At 36.3% G+C, this 16,668-nt stretch overlaps 1 protein-coding gene across 4 annotated transcripts in view; it reads left to right on the top strand.

The window, feature by feature from the left end:
- The window catches only part of NBEA (neurobeachin), a 664,301-nt gene that overhangs the window by 406,442 nt on the left and 241,191 nt on the right, over nucleotides 1-16,668 (top strand). For all 4 annotated transcript variants that reach the window (XM_068984682.1, XM_068984685.1, XM_068984684.1 and 1 more), the window contains one exon: nucleotides 14,869-15,012. In XM_068984682.1, coding sequence (XP_068840783.1) covers nucleotides 14,869-15,012 — 144 coding nt within the window. The remainder of the gene's footprint in view (nucleotides 1-14,868; nucleotides 15,013-16,668) is intronic.

Here is a 16,668-nt window from a genome sequence, read left to right as displayed (position 1 = left end):
TATTTGAGTTTTTAACCTAGTAGTCTCGATTATTTATACCATATTGTCTCTAGCAGACTTCTTATAATTGTTCATTGATAAGTTCATTTTAGTTGGTGTATTATTAATTAAATCTTCATACCTGAATGAAACAGATGATCTGGTTATTGTAAAAATAATTTATTGAAAAATTAGTGATGTAACTTTTGTATGAGTGAGAGAAAGACATACATGGAATCATCTTTTAGCTCTTTTTGATGCCAGTGGATATTTTAAAATAATCTCATCTTTACCTCATGGTTTTACAGTCTCTTAAAAGAACTAAAATGGATTATTTAAATGCTGACTTATAAAATGTTTATAAAATGCATTTTAAAGTTTTCATATAAGAACAACCAAGGTTTTAACAACTCCCCTGTTTTTACGTTGAAGCTTTAGACGGAAGGCTTTAAACTGACTCAAGAGGAAACAGGTAGCTTCATTCATTTGAAAGCATTTATCAAGTATCTTCCACATGCCATGCATGCACAAAGTACAGGTTCAGAGGCTGAGACACAGTTTCTGCCTCCCCACAGCACTTAGTTTAGTGTAGTGATTCTCAACAGGGATGGAAGTCAGCCCATGTTCCTGGTGTCTAAAGGGTAGAAACTAAGAATGCTGCTGAAATACCCAACCATTCACCAGACAGTTTATCAAAAGGACAACAAAATCCAGCCGAAAACGTCAGTAGTACCAAGGTTGAAAAATCCTGGTCTAGTGGAAAGAAATAAGCTGTTCTCATAGAGGGAAGTGGTACTTCATAAAGGAACAGAAGGAAGATGGATGACTCTGGGGATAGTGGGTTGGAATCAGCTTCACTGAAATAATTACTTATGAACTGACTTGAGAGAAGGTTAGGAATTAATCAGAAGCGGCAGAGTTAATAACAGGAATTTCCAAGACATGGAGGCATAAAAATGCCTAACTTACTTCTTTGAAAGGGATCAATATTTTGACTTGGTAGTAGCTCACCTTATGAAGTTATCACAAAGTATTTTGATTTTAGGTATTTTATATTCTGAGATAAAAAAAGTTGAGGGCAGGAATCATATCTTTCAACCATTTCATTTAAAGCATTCATATTAATATAAGTTCATGTACTTAATTGCTGCTGTTTACTTGGCAATTCATTCATTCCAAGGTATCAGTTCAGTTCAGTCACTCACTTCTGTCCGAATCTTTGTGACCCCATGAATGGCAGCACACCAGACCTCCCTGTCCATCACCAACTCCCAGAGTCTACCCAAACCCATGTCCATTGAGTCGGTGATGCCATCCAATCATCTCATCCTCTGTTGCCACCTTCTCCTCCTGCCCTCAATCTTTCCCAGCATCAGGGTCTTTTCAAGTGAGTCAGCTCTTTACATCAGTTGGCCGAAGTATTGGAGTTTCAGCTTCAACATCACTCCTTCCAGTGAACACCCAGGACTGATCTTTTGGATGGACTGGTTGGATCTCCTTGCCATCCAAGGGACTCTCAAGGCTTCTCCAACACCACAGTTCAAAAGCATCAATTCTTCAGCACTCAGCTTTCTTTATAGTCCAACTCTCACATCCATACATGACTACTGGAATAGTACATCCATACATGACTACTGGAATAGTCAGCCATAGCCTTGACTAGACAGACCTTTTATCACAGACCTTTTTGACAGAGTCTCTGCTTTTTAATATGCTGTCTAGGTTGGTCATAACTTTCCTTCCAAGGAGTAAGTGTCTTAATTTCATGGCTGCAGTCACCATCTGCAGTGATTTTGGAGTCCAAGAAAATAAAGTCTGTCACTGTTTCCACTGTTCCCCCATCTATTTGCCATGAAGTGATGGTACCAGATGCCATGGTCTTAGTTTTCTGAATGTTGAGTTTTAAGCCAACTTTTTCACTCTCCACTTTCACTTTCATCAAGAGGCTCTTTAGTTCTTATTTACTTTCTGCCATAAGGGTGGTATCTTCTGCATATCTGAGGTTATTGATATTTCTCCTGGCAATCTTGATTCTGCTTGTGCTTCTTCCAGCCCAGCGTTTCTCATGATGTACTCTGCATAGAAGTTAAATAAGCAGGATGACAGTATACAGCCTTGGCATACTCCTTTTCCTATTTGGAACTGGTCTGTTGTTCCATATCCAGTTCTAACTGTTGCTTCCTGACCTGCATATAGGTTTCTCAAGAGGCAGGTCAGGTGGTCTGGTATACCCATCTCCTTCAGAATTTTCCACAGTTTATTGTGATCCACACAGTCAAAGGCTTTGGCATAGTCAATAAAACAGGAATAGATGTTTTTCTGGAACTCTCTTGCTTTTTCCATGACCCAGCAGATGTTGGCAATTTGATCTCTGGTTCCTCTGCCTTTTCTAAAACCAGCTTGAACATCAGGAAGTTCATAGTTCACGTATTGCTGAAGCCTGGCTTGGAGAATTTTGAGCGTTACTTTACTAGCGTGCGAGATGAGTGCAATTGCGCGGTAGTTTGAACATTCTTTGGCATTGCCTTTCTTTGGGAATGGAATGAAAACTGACCTTTTCCAGTCATGTGGCCACTGCTGAGTTTTCCACATTTCCTGGCATATTGAGTGCAGCACTTCCACAGCATCATCTTCCAGGATTTGAAGTAGCTCAACTGGAATTCCATCACCTCCACTAGCTTTGTAGTGATGCTTCCTAAGGGCCACTTGACTTCACATTCCAGGATGTCTATCTCTAAGTGAGTGTAAGTGATCACACCATCGTGATTATCTGGGTCATGAAGATCTTTTTTGTACAGTTCTTCTGTATATTCTTGCCACCTCTTCTTAACATCTTCTGCTTCTGTTAGGTCCATACTATTTCTGTCCTTTATTGAGCCCATCTTTGCATGAAATGTTCCCTTGGTATCTCTAATTTTCTTGAGAAGATCTCTAGTCTTTCCCATTCTATTGTTTTCCTCTATTTCTTTGCATTGATTACTGAGGAAGGCTTTCTTATCTTTCCTTGCTATTTCAAGATATACATACAGCATTTTAACACATATATTCATCCTTTTCAGTAACCACATTGAAGAATGACAGTGTATGGAATAGGTCTATAAATACGGTATTTTCAAATTCTGAAATTGTTTTTTTTTTTTAATCTGTACTTTATTTCCACCTAGTGAGTCAAAAGCCACCAAAGATAAGGAGCTGACAAAATTATATCGATAGATCTATTGCTGAGTGGCATGGAACTGCTCATATTCTTGCCCATATTTGTAGACTGATTTTTATAAAATGCACCCAAAATTACATTTGTAAATAATTAAAATAGAGTATGATAAGTGTTTTCATCAAAGTATATTAAAAATGTTACACAAACTCAGTGAATAAGGCTGTCTAATTGAATAAATAAATTTTAGTTAGACTTGAAAGAATGAATGGAGATCTTCCCAAGCCAGTAAGTGGAATGCTGGCAACATGGACAAAGGGACCACACAACACAACATGAATTGTTTGGAGAACAAAAAGATGTGTGGGGAGATAAGGAAAAGGCTGTTTGGAGCTATCCTGTGAAAGACTTTGTCAGCAGAGCATAGGAGGATTTTTATTTGGGAAAATGACAAAGCATAGAAATTAAGTGTCATGCTAACTAATAAATGCTTGTTATTGTTTAGTTGCTAAATTGGTCCAACTCTTTTACAGCCCTATGGATTGTAGCCCACCAGGCTTTCCTGTCCATGGGATTTCCCAGGCAGGAATACTGGAGCAAGTTGCCATTTCCTTCTCCAGGGGATCTTCTGACCCAGGGATCAAACCTGCATCTCCTGCATTGACAGGCAGATTATTTGCCACTGACCCACCCATGAAGGCTTTAACTAATAAATTTTATATAGTGCAAAATCTCAATCTAAATACCATTCTTTTCCTAGACAGTGTGTTGCTGTAGATACATTTGAAATTTTTCCAAGTGCAAGAGTCTCATTGAACATTTCCGCTCTCTAAAGGTAACCTGCTGAATTTTGGCCCACTGGTCTAGTCTGTCATCCACAGAGGTTTCTCAGTACAGATGAACTGACAGTCATTCACAGACTGTGCATTCAATGTCATTTATAAAAACATTATTTAAAATATCTTTGGTGTTTTTGAAGTGTTTTAAACAACCTATACCAATAGTTAACACCTATAGTTAACACCATCTGTTAACTATCCTGTTTTTTAAAATGAAAGAATCCATCTGCTGTGCGTTCAGTTCCTGGGTCAGGAAGATCCTCTGGAGAAGGGAATGGCAAGCAACTCCAGCATTCTTGCCTGGAGAATTTCATGGACAGAGGAGCCTTGAGGAGGGCTCCAGTCCCTGGAGTTACAAAGAGTCGGACATGACTGAAGCGACTAACACTCCCATGTCTCCGAGCCAGTTTCTTATTTATCCAAAACATCTCCTACTCCTATTTCTCATATTTTTAAAGTAAAATATCCACACTGAATTTTATGTAAGGCTTAAGAAAGAAAAGACCCTGATGCTGGGAAAGATTGAAGGCTTGAGGAGAAGGGGGTGACACAGGATGAGATGGTTGGATGGCATCACCGACTCAATGGATGTGAGTCTGAGTGAACTCTGGGAGTTGGTGATGGACAGGGAGGCCTGGCATGCTGTGGTCCATGGGATCGCAAAGAGCTGGACATGACTGAGCGACTGATCTGAAAAAAGAAACACCAAGCTTCATTCCCCAGGTTAATTCCATTCACTGCCAGAGGAAGTCTCGCCACCCTCTCAGCCCCTGTTCAAGTTGTCCAGTTCATCTTTTCTTTCATTGCAAGAGTTGCAAACCTTTCCATTCTGCCATTCATCTGCCATCTACCCCTCTAGACTCATAGTGAGAAATGTCTTTTGTGTGTTTTCCCCTCCCTTTCATCTTCCCTTCCTTCCTTCCTGAAAATAAACATGATCATTGTAGAAAATCTAGATAATGCTCAAAAAATTTAAAGAAGGGAGGAAAAGGGCACTCATGTGAAGATAGCTGCCTTTACCATTTTGTTATACTTATTTCCTGCTGACCTTTTTCTAAGCATACTTTTTAACATAGGGACCAAACACTATGCTATTTATTCAAGAAGTCACAAAGGTAAATAACCCATTATCTCTCTTCGTTATGCTATTTAGAGGGTTCCAAACTGGCCTAAATTTTCTATATGTTTTAGCTTTTTTTTTTCCACAAGTGTGCCATGTGATTTTTAACGTAATGAAATCCTATTTAAAATATTCTGAAATCACCTTAACTTAATGATTAATCAGAATCCTACCACATAATATTCAGTCTAAAACACAGAGACTCTACATTTATCATCATGTATAGTCTTAAAGTATGGCTTATCAAATTTCCTTTAAAAAGCATAGAGCAGTTTTCTGTGTTCACTCCATTAAGAAGATTGTTAAGTTAGCATGCTGCACTTAAATTCAACAATATTTTCTCAAACCTTTTTAATTGCATTTTTTATGTTAAAAAATGCTGTTTATGAATATCCCCTTTGTTGGTCTGCTCTAAGAAATACTGCTTACATATGAATATTTTGAATTAGGAATAAATGAAATTCTGTTTTTGCTATCAGAACCAAATTGTAAAAATGCACTGCTTGTCTTTGAAAATCAGTATACTCTATTAGCAGGCCCTGTCAATATAAAAAGTGCATTCCATTTCCACCTCTTGCTCTAATAACCTTTTCTGTGTTACTCTGAGGCAGTTCACATAATCAGAGTATATTGTCAGCTTACTGGAGTTGGGGAAGCATGAAATGAAAATCACGTTAATATTGATCCAATTCTTTTACGTGCAAGTGTCCTTGATGTCCTTTTCCACAGAGCAATAACTGTTGATGTTAGGTAGCCATTTTCTTTTATTTCTTGTAGTCTAGCAAATCGTTTACAAGCATAACTAATGTGAATAAGAACTTACCACTTAGAAGAATAATCTGTCAACATTCCTTCTTAATTAATGCCCATATTGCTAATTCTGCATATTTATCCTGCCACTGAAATATTTTGGGGGTGCTTTTCAGAGAACAGCCTACTGGCAGATATAAGGTCTGTGTCTCGTTTAAAACAATCAAAAGTCTGCAAAAGTTACTCATTTCATTAGTAAAAGCACAAACGATACTGCACTCTAATTTTATGTGATCCAATGATATGCTGGATGGACCATAAATAGTAGCATCAGTTATTAGTTCAGGGAAGGATTACCATTTCTGAATCAAATTCGTTATAAATTTGAAACTAGTATCTTGGTAGTTTTATGGTGATATAGGTAGTATCTATTTTGGATTGTAAAATATATTCTCTGTCAACAAAAACGAACTGAAGTAAGAACCATGATTAAATCCACTGCATTCAGACTAAAATACCGACAACTAAGGAAGGAGTCTAAACTGTCCAGATTTTTTATCTATATTTATTAAATGTGGTCAGTAACTTCAGATTTCTTATTTAAAGTCTTTTTGAAACAACAGATGGGAACTGTCTATTTGAATAGAAACAGTCTGTTTCACTTATGAAAGTATATGCTTTCATAAAATAATTTTGTATTGATAAAGCAAGGCTTCTGACTCAGCATCAGATATAAAGGAGAAAAAAAAGATCCTGAGATTTCCAGTCATTCTTTCGAATAGTGTTTTTATTCAGTGTCACTTTAACAGTCTTCACCATTAGGATTTTTCTGTTACAAAGACTGTTTTTCCTTTAATCCTATTCTGTACAGAAGAGTATTTTTTTAGTCCTTGGTCTTTAGCAGATCTTTATTTCTCTGTCATCATCATTCATGCTTCTTAAGAAAGGAAATGCTGTTTGTACTATAAAGTCAAAGGCAGAATTTAATTTTGAATTTAAATTGTTTATGGAGAGAATTATTTATCTTTTTAGTAAATGATTGTTACAGTAAAGTTTGTTCTATATATGTATCTGCTGCTTTTCTCTCCGTTAAGATTGGCATAAAATATTTTTGAGTGGTAGGCTTCTCAATACAACAAAAAGCATTTTTTCATCTTTTTTGAAATGTTCAAAATTGTAAACCTCTCAGTAATACATTAATTCATATGTATTATTACATGAGATATTATCACCATATCTCATGTAATCAGCAGAGAGGTATATTTATCTTAAAATCTTTTTCTCTTAAAGTGGAAATTAAATCATATCATTTGGAGTTATTAAAAGCACTATTCTGTGAAGGTATTTCTTGCTCTGATTTCAACTTTAATGAGAAAAACCAACCTCTATTTTAAAATTTGCCAAAGTATCATATGTCATTAATAGTCCTAGTCCATTTTGTCAAAACACATTTTCCAAGCTAAAAATATTGTGAAATACTATATATTGAAAAGAATTTCTTCCCCAAAAATGAATGCCATCTTAAACTGATTTCAAGATGTTTAGAAACGTTAGAATTTCCTATTAATATATTTACATAAAATTAAAATGAGATGAAATTTCCATTCTTTCCATCTCCTTCCAGTGATGAAAGGAAATTATGTACTATATGGATCATCTATATAATTCTATAAAACAAATTATCAACAAATTATCAAACAAATATCAACTTTGTTGATAAAGCAGTTTTTTCCCTTATGTAAGATACTACAAATATTTATATTCTTAAGATGCCTCTATTCAAAATCAAAAACAAATTTCAAATATATTGATCCTTATATCATTTTATTTAATAATACCTTTAAGTGAATGATATGATTATTGAGGGGAAACAATTTTTAATGTAAGCTATTTACACTCTCTTCAACTTTACAAACACTTCTTGGTACCTGCCTACATGCTGTCCTTTCTGTCTTGAGGAAGCATCTGATTTAATGGAGGCATGGAAGGCTCATATTGCCTTGTAATGCATATAAACAGAGTACCACAACACCATGGTGACAGGAAGATTAATCCCAACTGAAGGAAGGGAAACCATTACTGAATAATCAGTATCTGCTGGGTATTGTGCTCATAAAACCTAAGATGCATTTGGTAGCTTATTTGAGTTTTTTGATCCTCACATCAGCCTGCATTTTTCCCCCTTTGCATAAACCTTAGGCAGCAGTGTTATAATCAATAAAGAATTGGTTGTATCCTTGTTCAGTTTTAAGTTAAGGACTTAGTAAACTCTTTTTAATACTCTTGTTAGTTTATTTTCTCAACATTTTAACAAAACATTTTAAGAGCTTATTATGGGAGATGTGATAGATGTGGGTTCGATCCCTGGGTCAGAAAGATTCCCTAGAGAAGGAAATGGCAACCCACTCCAGTATTCTTGCATGGACAGAGGAGCCTGGTGGGCTACAGTCCATAGGGTCACAAAGAGTTGGACACGACTGAGCGACTAACACTGTATAAATAATATTCACGCATTTCAAAGTATTTCAGCATCCATTGTCTTATTTTAACACTGCAATAATCCTTTAAGGGTTCACTTAGTAAATACTTAGTCCTCTTCCAACAGCCTAGGAAACTGAAGTTAGGAAATTGGTCTGGATTTTTTTTTTTAGTATGTTCTTAATGGATGCTTATAGGAAAAAAGAAGGAAAGAATTGCAAATCACATAGTTCACCTTCCTCATGTATGAGGAAATTGTAAAGGATGTGAAGAGAAAAGTAACTTAAGTGCTGTACTTTTTCACACTCTTCATGGGGTGCTCAAGGCAAGAATACTGAGTGGTTTGCCATCCCCTTCTCCAGTGGACCACATTTCGTTAGAACTCTCCATCACCAGCTCAGATGGACATGAGTTTGAGCAAGCTCTGGGAGTTGGTGATGGATAGGGAAGCCTGCGTGCTGCAGTCCGTGGAGTCACAACGAGTCGGACGTGACTGAGCGACTGAACTGAACTAAACTGAAGTTCTGTACATATAAAATGATTAATATACTGATTATGTATTTATTTTCATGTGCTCACTCAACAAATATTTATTGATTGCCACTTTTTTGACACTTGTTGCACTGGAAATAAAAATCTAATTAGTACACCTAAATGAAAAACTTAGGGAAAAATATCAAAAATAACAGTATATTGGGACTATATATAAGATACAAAATGTATGCAGTGAAGAGAGTAATCAAACTGAATCTTGAAGAACAGGGCAGGTGAGCAAATTCCATGTAAGAGAAACTCCACATGTCATACTTACAGGTTTGAAACAGTGTGGCATGTTTGGTAATAAAAGCTTTCAGCTCTTGGGGATCACAAGGTGTGAAGAGGTCAAACTGGCAAATTAGTGAGATTAAATAGGCAGGGAGAGGATCATGAGTTATAAACCATATACTTCAATTGTACAGATCAAATAACATTGAGAAGAGATTCTCACAGAGTAAATATACATAATATAGGTAGATACACAGGTAGGTAGGTAGGTAGATAGATACATATTTGTAATAAATGAAAATTAAAGACATTTCCAAACTCAATGAAGAATAAGTAATAACTGTAATATAAAACTGATAAATATGCCACACTAAAATTGGCTAGCTATGGGTTTATATCTTTTCTTTGTGCATTAGCAAAACAGACATGATTTATTGCTTACCTATTATTATAAATTACTTTTTTCCTTATTGGTATAGATATTTAATTTATTTGTTGTTTACCTATTATTATAAATTAAATTTTTTCCTTATTAGTATAGATATTTTAGAGTTGACTATAGAATAATTCCTTAAACAGAAATAAACTACTGAATAGTACTTTTCTGTACACTGACTGCTTGTGTTTATCGGTAGAAAAAGATATGATGGGCAAATGAAATAATTTATTTGCCGTAATTGTCCAGACTTTCCAGTTAGACATATTCTCTGAATATTATCAAGATAAGTTAATATGTCTGATTTCTGTATTTTAACATATACTTGTTTAAAATAACAATAAAACTTTTAAGTGATAATTATTATTATAATAGTAATGCTAGAGTATAGTAACAGTACTAAAACTAGAAACATCTTAGTTTTCTTGTTAACTTCACTTTTAATATATATTTTGTTTCATATAGATCCTTGTTATTAAGAGAAATATTATGAGAGAGGAGCTTTATTTAGGTTCATGTAATGCCATGTACTGTATTAGATAACATTTTCACATACAGCACTTTAAGCATATTTACATACTAAGAAATCTAACGTGTATAGAATAGTTTCCTGGATTTGTTATTTGTAATATGATGTGGAAAATATTTTAAGTGTAATTTTGGATTTGACTTCTTGAATCTATAATTTGATGGGATTTTTTTATTCTGAAACCATTCAAATGTTATGGCATTTTAATGTTTTCCTGGAAAATAAGCATATATGTCTATCCTGTGCAGGTTTACACATAATTCACATTTTTGAATCTAAGGCTTTCTGGTGGTTTGTGGTACCCGCTCGTTAATTTCTTGATGAATGGCTAAAGAGGCCAAGAGGTGCTCTCAGTCCAACATGTCTTCTGAAGATAGATGATCTCAGATAAATTCCCTTCCCAATCAGATTTTGATTTGTTGGGTGTTAAACCAATTCTTCCTAAGGACAGTGTTTATAAGCCTTGTAATGAGACAGCCCTTTGAGACCTTACCTCTTTTTGCCTGTAATTTTGATAAATGAAAGTCTAATTCATAAAGGATATTGTGATTGAAAAGCACCTTTGGATCTCATACACATTAATTTAGATAAATGTTTGGTGCAGTACCATAAAATTAGGAAGTTTACCGAGCTGCAAACTGATAATACTTCAACAGGGATGGTAAGTTCTGGTATGTTGGTAGGAATTCATTTACTACATATCTTTTTAAACACACAGTTGTTTTGCTGCTTTAAAACTAGAGGGGGTAATACTGAAAGCTTAATATACATTTGAGAACTCACATTCCTTTAACTGCAATTTGTTTATTGGTAAATTTTAATTTTAATAACACAAGAGTAATGTAAAGCCTTTTTTTTTAAGACAAAGCAGAATACAGACTGTTGTGATATGAGCAAAAACTTACTTTATCAAGCTGACTCATGCATGCATAAAGGAGGTTATTGACTATTTCTTGTTAAGAACCAAGTTCCCTTTTGTGTTAATACGTAAGATTCTTCAACTGTCTCTCAAACTGAAGGCAGTTCACCAAGAATCTCTGAGACATCCTGGGATTTTCAGGTTAAGAGATATCCAGAAGTAACTTTTATTCATTTATTCAGTATTTATGAGAACTTGCTCTGTCCTAGGCAGTGTGCTGAGAACTGGGAATACCAAGACAGAAGGATGTTTCTAGTCATCAAGGAAGGAGCTTCCAGGCTCTGTGGAGATAACAAGCACACACCAATTATAATACATGTAACTACTGTAGTAGCAGGACTTATGAGATATGATGGATGTATAGGGAAAGAGCACACAGACCTACCTAAAGAATTCAGAGAGGGGAACTCGGGATGTGTAGACTTGAACTTCAGTTCAGCAAGTGTTTGTGGCACACGTGCTTATTACCAGGCACTGATGCTGCAGAATGAAGCTACAGCCCAGAGGAGAAGACATACTCGTAATGGAGAGCACCCGCTCAGTGTGGTTGAGTTCTATGTAGACTGCGAAAGTATGGGTTGTTTAGGAAAGGCACCCAAAAGAGGTGAGTTTTGAAGGCCAAGTAGGAATTAGCCAAACAAAGGAGGAAGGAGAGAACATACCTTATTGAGGGAATGCTTTTAACACAGATAAAGAGATCCAAGAAAGCATGACATATTCTGGAAGCTATAAATGGTTCAGTATTGCTCGTGGGAGAGTAAGAAAAGGTTAAACAAAACTGGTAATGAGAGGATAAAAGGCCTTAATCAGTCATACTAAGGAGCTTAGATTTTATCTTAGGGTATAAGATAAAATGAGTGTTGCATTGAGTGTTGTTGATTAGAGGAGTTAATAAATAATATTAAGCAGGAAAATATTTTCAAGTTATTAGTGTTGAAATAAAATAATACTTTGACAGAAATATGAAGGATGGTGTGAATAAGGGAGCTCTCAAGGCCTTCTAAACCAAAATGATGATGGCTTGAATTACAGCTGAGACCATCACCTTACAGGGTGAATCATGTGTCTGTGGTTTAATGAAGTGTATTGATCAAAATAGGAGGAGGTGAAAGAACAAGAGATAATTCGTTCATTTAGGGAAATGTGGTAGAGAAGGAAATGGCAACCTACTCCAGTGTTCTTGCCTGGAGAATCCCAGGGGCGGGCTGCCGTCTTTGGGGTCCCACGGAGTCGGACACAACTGAAGCGACGCAGCAGCAGGGAAATGTGGAATTAGGAATATCTAGCTGAAGATGTCTAGTAGACATATGGCTATAAAGGCCTCAGGAGAGAGTTCTTGGTTGTTAATCTTTGGATTTGCCTCTTTGTTCCAAAAGGTGCAAGCTTCGAATTTCTCAAATTAAGATACTAAGCAAGCAACAAACAGCATATAGATAGCTGCCCCCAGAAGATCACTGTGGGGCTGGCTTTATATCACCAAGACTCCAAATGAAATAAAGATAAGGTTCTGGAGCATTCAGTAATCAGTCCTCAATCTTTTATTCCAGAAATGAGAATCATCTGTGGGCCAATGAAAGAAGACTACACATATAAGCCATTTAAGTCTCCTCACATTCCAAGCAGCATTGATCTCTAATAGTACTGCTTGTTTTCTTAAGTGTTTATTGAAAGATATATTTAACAATCCATTACTTTATACTGTTAAGTTGTATTTAAACTGGGCTCTCTAAATGCTATTATGCAGTAAAAGCTAGGATGACAGAGTATACCTCTCAGCCAATGATACAGTGCTGCTGTGACATGACTTTGTACCTCAGCATGTATTTTTTACTCCTCTATGGACTACCTTTGAGTCAATTTGTTAATGTTTTAGCAAACAGAATTGGCTCTGAATCACTAACAAAAAAGAATTGTGAATGCTGCAAAGAAAGAAGCTAACACTTTGGTTTACAGTGCAAGTTTTACCACAGCTAGATGCTTAACCAAGAAATGGTTGAGCAAATATCAGTAGACAGGAAGGACTGTTGGAAATCTCTATATTGGGCCTAGGAGAATTAACCAAAAGTATTCATTGTTCACTGGATTTTTGGCCAAAGGCATGACAAGATTTGGAAAGTAATTACATGTATACACAAAACCATAGCATCCCCTGAAACTATGATACAAAAATACTGTATAGCAATGATTTGTTATGCCTCCATTTCAGAAATGGACTTCCCTGGTAGTTCAGCTGATAAAGAATCCACCTGCAATTCAGGAGACCCTATTTCGATTCCCGGGTCAGGAAGATCCCCTGGAGAAGGGGTAGGCTACCCACTCCAGTATTCTTGGGCTTCCCTGGTGGCTCAGGCGGTAATGAATCTGCCTGCAGTGTGGGAGACCTGGATTTGATCCCTGAGTTGGGAAGATATCCTTGAGAAGGGAAAGGTTACACACTCCAGTGTTCTTGCCTGGAGAATGCCATGGACAGAGGAGCCTGGCAGGCTACAGTCCATGGTATCACAAAGAGTCGGACCCAACCGAGCAACTTTCACTTTCATTTCAGGAATATATACAGCACGCCAAATGAAATGTGAAGATACTTTTCTAGTTAATGCTGCTCTTTGAACCTTATACCCTAATACTAAAGTTGGGACACAGTAAATTAAACCATATTCCTCCATGTTGAATTCCAACTTCAGGTGACATGAAATATAGGTATTTCTTAGCTATATATATATAATTTACTTGTAGCTCCGATAATTTTACATTCATTATCACCTGCCAAAGCAGATGTCTGAATGTAAATATTGAAATATTTGTTAAGGAGTAAAATCCATGAGACATTTAAATGCATTATAATTTCTGACATTCACATGGATTAACATGTTAATGCTAGGCCAACTAATTTTTCTCAGTTACTTTTTGTGTGTTTGAATTTTAGCCATTTGTACCACTTTCATTGTTGTTTAGTCGCTAAGTTTTGCCCAACTCTTTTGCTACCCTATGAACTGGAGCCCGCCAGGCTCCTCTGCCCATGGGATTTCCCAGGCAAGAATATTGGAGTGGGTTGCCATTCTGTTCTCCAGGGCAGGGGATCTTCCCGACTCGGAAATACTGAACCCGCATCTCTTGCATTGACAGGCAGATTATTTACCCTTGAGCCACCAGGGAAGCCCTTGTGCTACTTTATATATATCAAAATAAGGATATCACGGCTATTTCATTTCAGCCCAATTGCTCAGTTGTGTCTGACTCTGAGACCCCATGGACTGCAGCACACCAGGCTTCCCTGTCTATCACCAGCTCCTGGAGCTTACTCAGACTCATGTCCATCAAGTTGGTGATGCCATCCAACCATCTCATCCACTGTCATCCCCTTCTCCTCATTGCTAAGGAAATAGCTGTTTTGAAGTATTTATACTTTATGCCTACATCTTTCCTTACTCTTTCTGTGGCTTTCCAATAACAGCCATTTCTCCCTTCAGGTGTGAATGCTTTCTTGTTTTCTTCATACTTATCTACTTTTGTGAATGATCTGATCAGTTGATTATCTGATTCACACTAAAGTGTAATTGTGTAAATGTGTGCAACATTTATGGATCAGAAAACCTAGTTCGTGGTGAAGTACAGATTTTTTTTGTAGAAAGTACAGTGATCTTAGAATGCCAAGTTCTAGGTTCCCCAACCATGCATGTGGCTTTCTCCGCCTGTTTCCTCACCTGTAACATTAACACCCCTTGCCTTTCTCACAGAGTTATTTAAACCAAACTAAATACAAAAGGTACAATTTCTCTATAGTTGAAAGTAATATGTAAATGCAGTATATATCTATAAGAAAGTAATAGCTTTTTCTCTAACACTTACTGAAAGTAAAACAATCACAGTGACCTAATTTACTATATTTTGGTTGTGATTAGGGACTGAAGAAGACGTGGTAAAGTCAAAGAAAACATTCAGAAGTCAAGCGATAGTGAATCAGAATGCAGAGACAGAGCTTATGCTGGAAGGAGATGACGATGCGGTCAGTCTACTCCAAGAGAAAGAAATTGACAATCTTGCAGGTAAATCGTCATTTTTTTATTTGTTGTAAGTAATAAGTGCACACGATGTTTGTGAATTTGAAGTCAATCTCCTGGTGAATAAGCTTGTGCCAGTGGTTGGAACAGTGCTCAGTCATCTTAATGTTAATAATTTATCTCATTTCTAATATTGAAAAGAGGAAACTACACATCAGGCTAATGATAAATGAATAGCATCTACTGTCTGTGTAATGAAGAGCAACTTTTAATATAGAAAAAATAATGGAGAGCACAAATTGTTCTCACTAACTGCCTAAATGATTGGGGGTGAGGGTGGCAAGGGGAACACAATGGTAATTTAACCTGTGACTAACATGCTAACAGCTATGAAAAATAGTTACTTCAACCAGGTGACTGTGGAATTAGCCATTTCCTCCCTGCTGTCACTCTTGGGAATTCCTTCCCCATTTCTGTTTTTTCTCTGTTCCCACAGCTCTAATCCCCATTACTACAAAACATTCACTGCATGCCCACTCTCAGTTTTCACTCTGTTCTGGTGCTCGTCTAAGGTCAATTCAGAGCAGCAGATCAATGGCCCGATGGGTTATAGATGTCTTAGTGTTGGCCCATAACCATTTTGGGGTCTTAAACCACTTTGAGAATTCGATGAAAGTAGATTGTTTCATGAATATACCCATACAGTCCTGTACAGAGAGCTCACTGACCCCTGGAAACCAATCTGTGGAATCATATCCTAGATCTCAGACTAAAAACTCCTGCTTTAGAGCCTCAAAAGGGGCTGAGTCTTAACCTTTATTCTGCATTTTCACCCCATACAACTTCGGAGTGGCGGATGGTAACAGAGAAGTGGACTTATAATGATCCTTCTGTTTACAAAATAGTGCTCCTTTTTATAGAAGTGTGCCAGAAATTACCTGGCATGTTTTAGGAATGTCTCCAACCATATTTCTGCCAGTTAGAAATCTCACATTTTACCAAAGAGAAGTTATTGTTGATTGTAAACTGGAGACAGCACATTATTGTCCCTCTCCTAGAAAATGTTTAATAAGGCTGTTCTAATACCAGCTCTTGGATGTCCCTATGTTATTAGCAATTCTGTATCATGAAAATGATTTGTCCTTTTCAAAACTAATCTTAAGTCTATGAACCAATGCTTGCCTCAGATTCCTAAGTAAATGTTCAAGTTTTGATTCTGTTGTTTTTGTATTTGTTAAAAATACTTCAGAGATTTTTATCTGAGGCCATTTGGCAGTTTAAGTAAATGAAGTCATTATTTCTTTTTGCCACAATTTTTTGTTTTGTTTTGTTTTTCTGGTCTTACTCTTGATCCTAATGAACTGGAGAATATTCACAAACATGATTCCCGATATTTTTAGATAATGTGTTGTCTTTCCTCATTCCCATATCCTCGCAGATATGTTCAGTAATTATACAGTTATTTAGTTTAGCATCTCTGGACTTTAGTTTCCACTAAAGGTAATTAGTTAATACACATTTGGTTATTGCCAAAGTTTCAAGTTTATTATGATAAGATCTGCCCAGTAATATCAGAGGCAAAATCTGATAAAGGTTAATAACTCCTTTGTATTTCTCTCTTTTAATAGTAGACAGAGTAATTATTAATATTAATTTATGCTTATAAGCAAAATTCTCAAAATAACCTTAAGTTAAAATACT

The sequence above is a fragment of the Capricornis sumatraensis genome, chromosome 12 (genome assembly GCF_032405125.1).
Source record: "Capricornis sumatraensis isolate serow.1 chromosome 12, serow.2, whole genome shotgun sequence".
Lineage (NCBI taxonomy): Eukaryota > Metazoa > Chordata > Mammalia > Artiodactyla > Bovidae > Capricornis > Capricornis sumatraensis.
The sequence above is the reverse complement of the archived record's forward strand: the minus strand, read 5'-3'. Positions and strand labels throughout refer to the sequence as shown.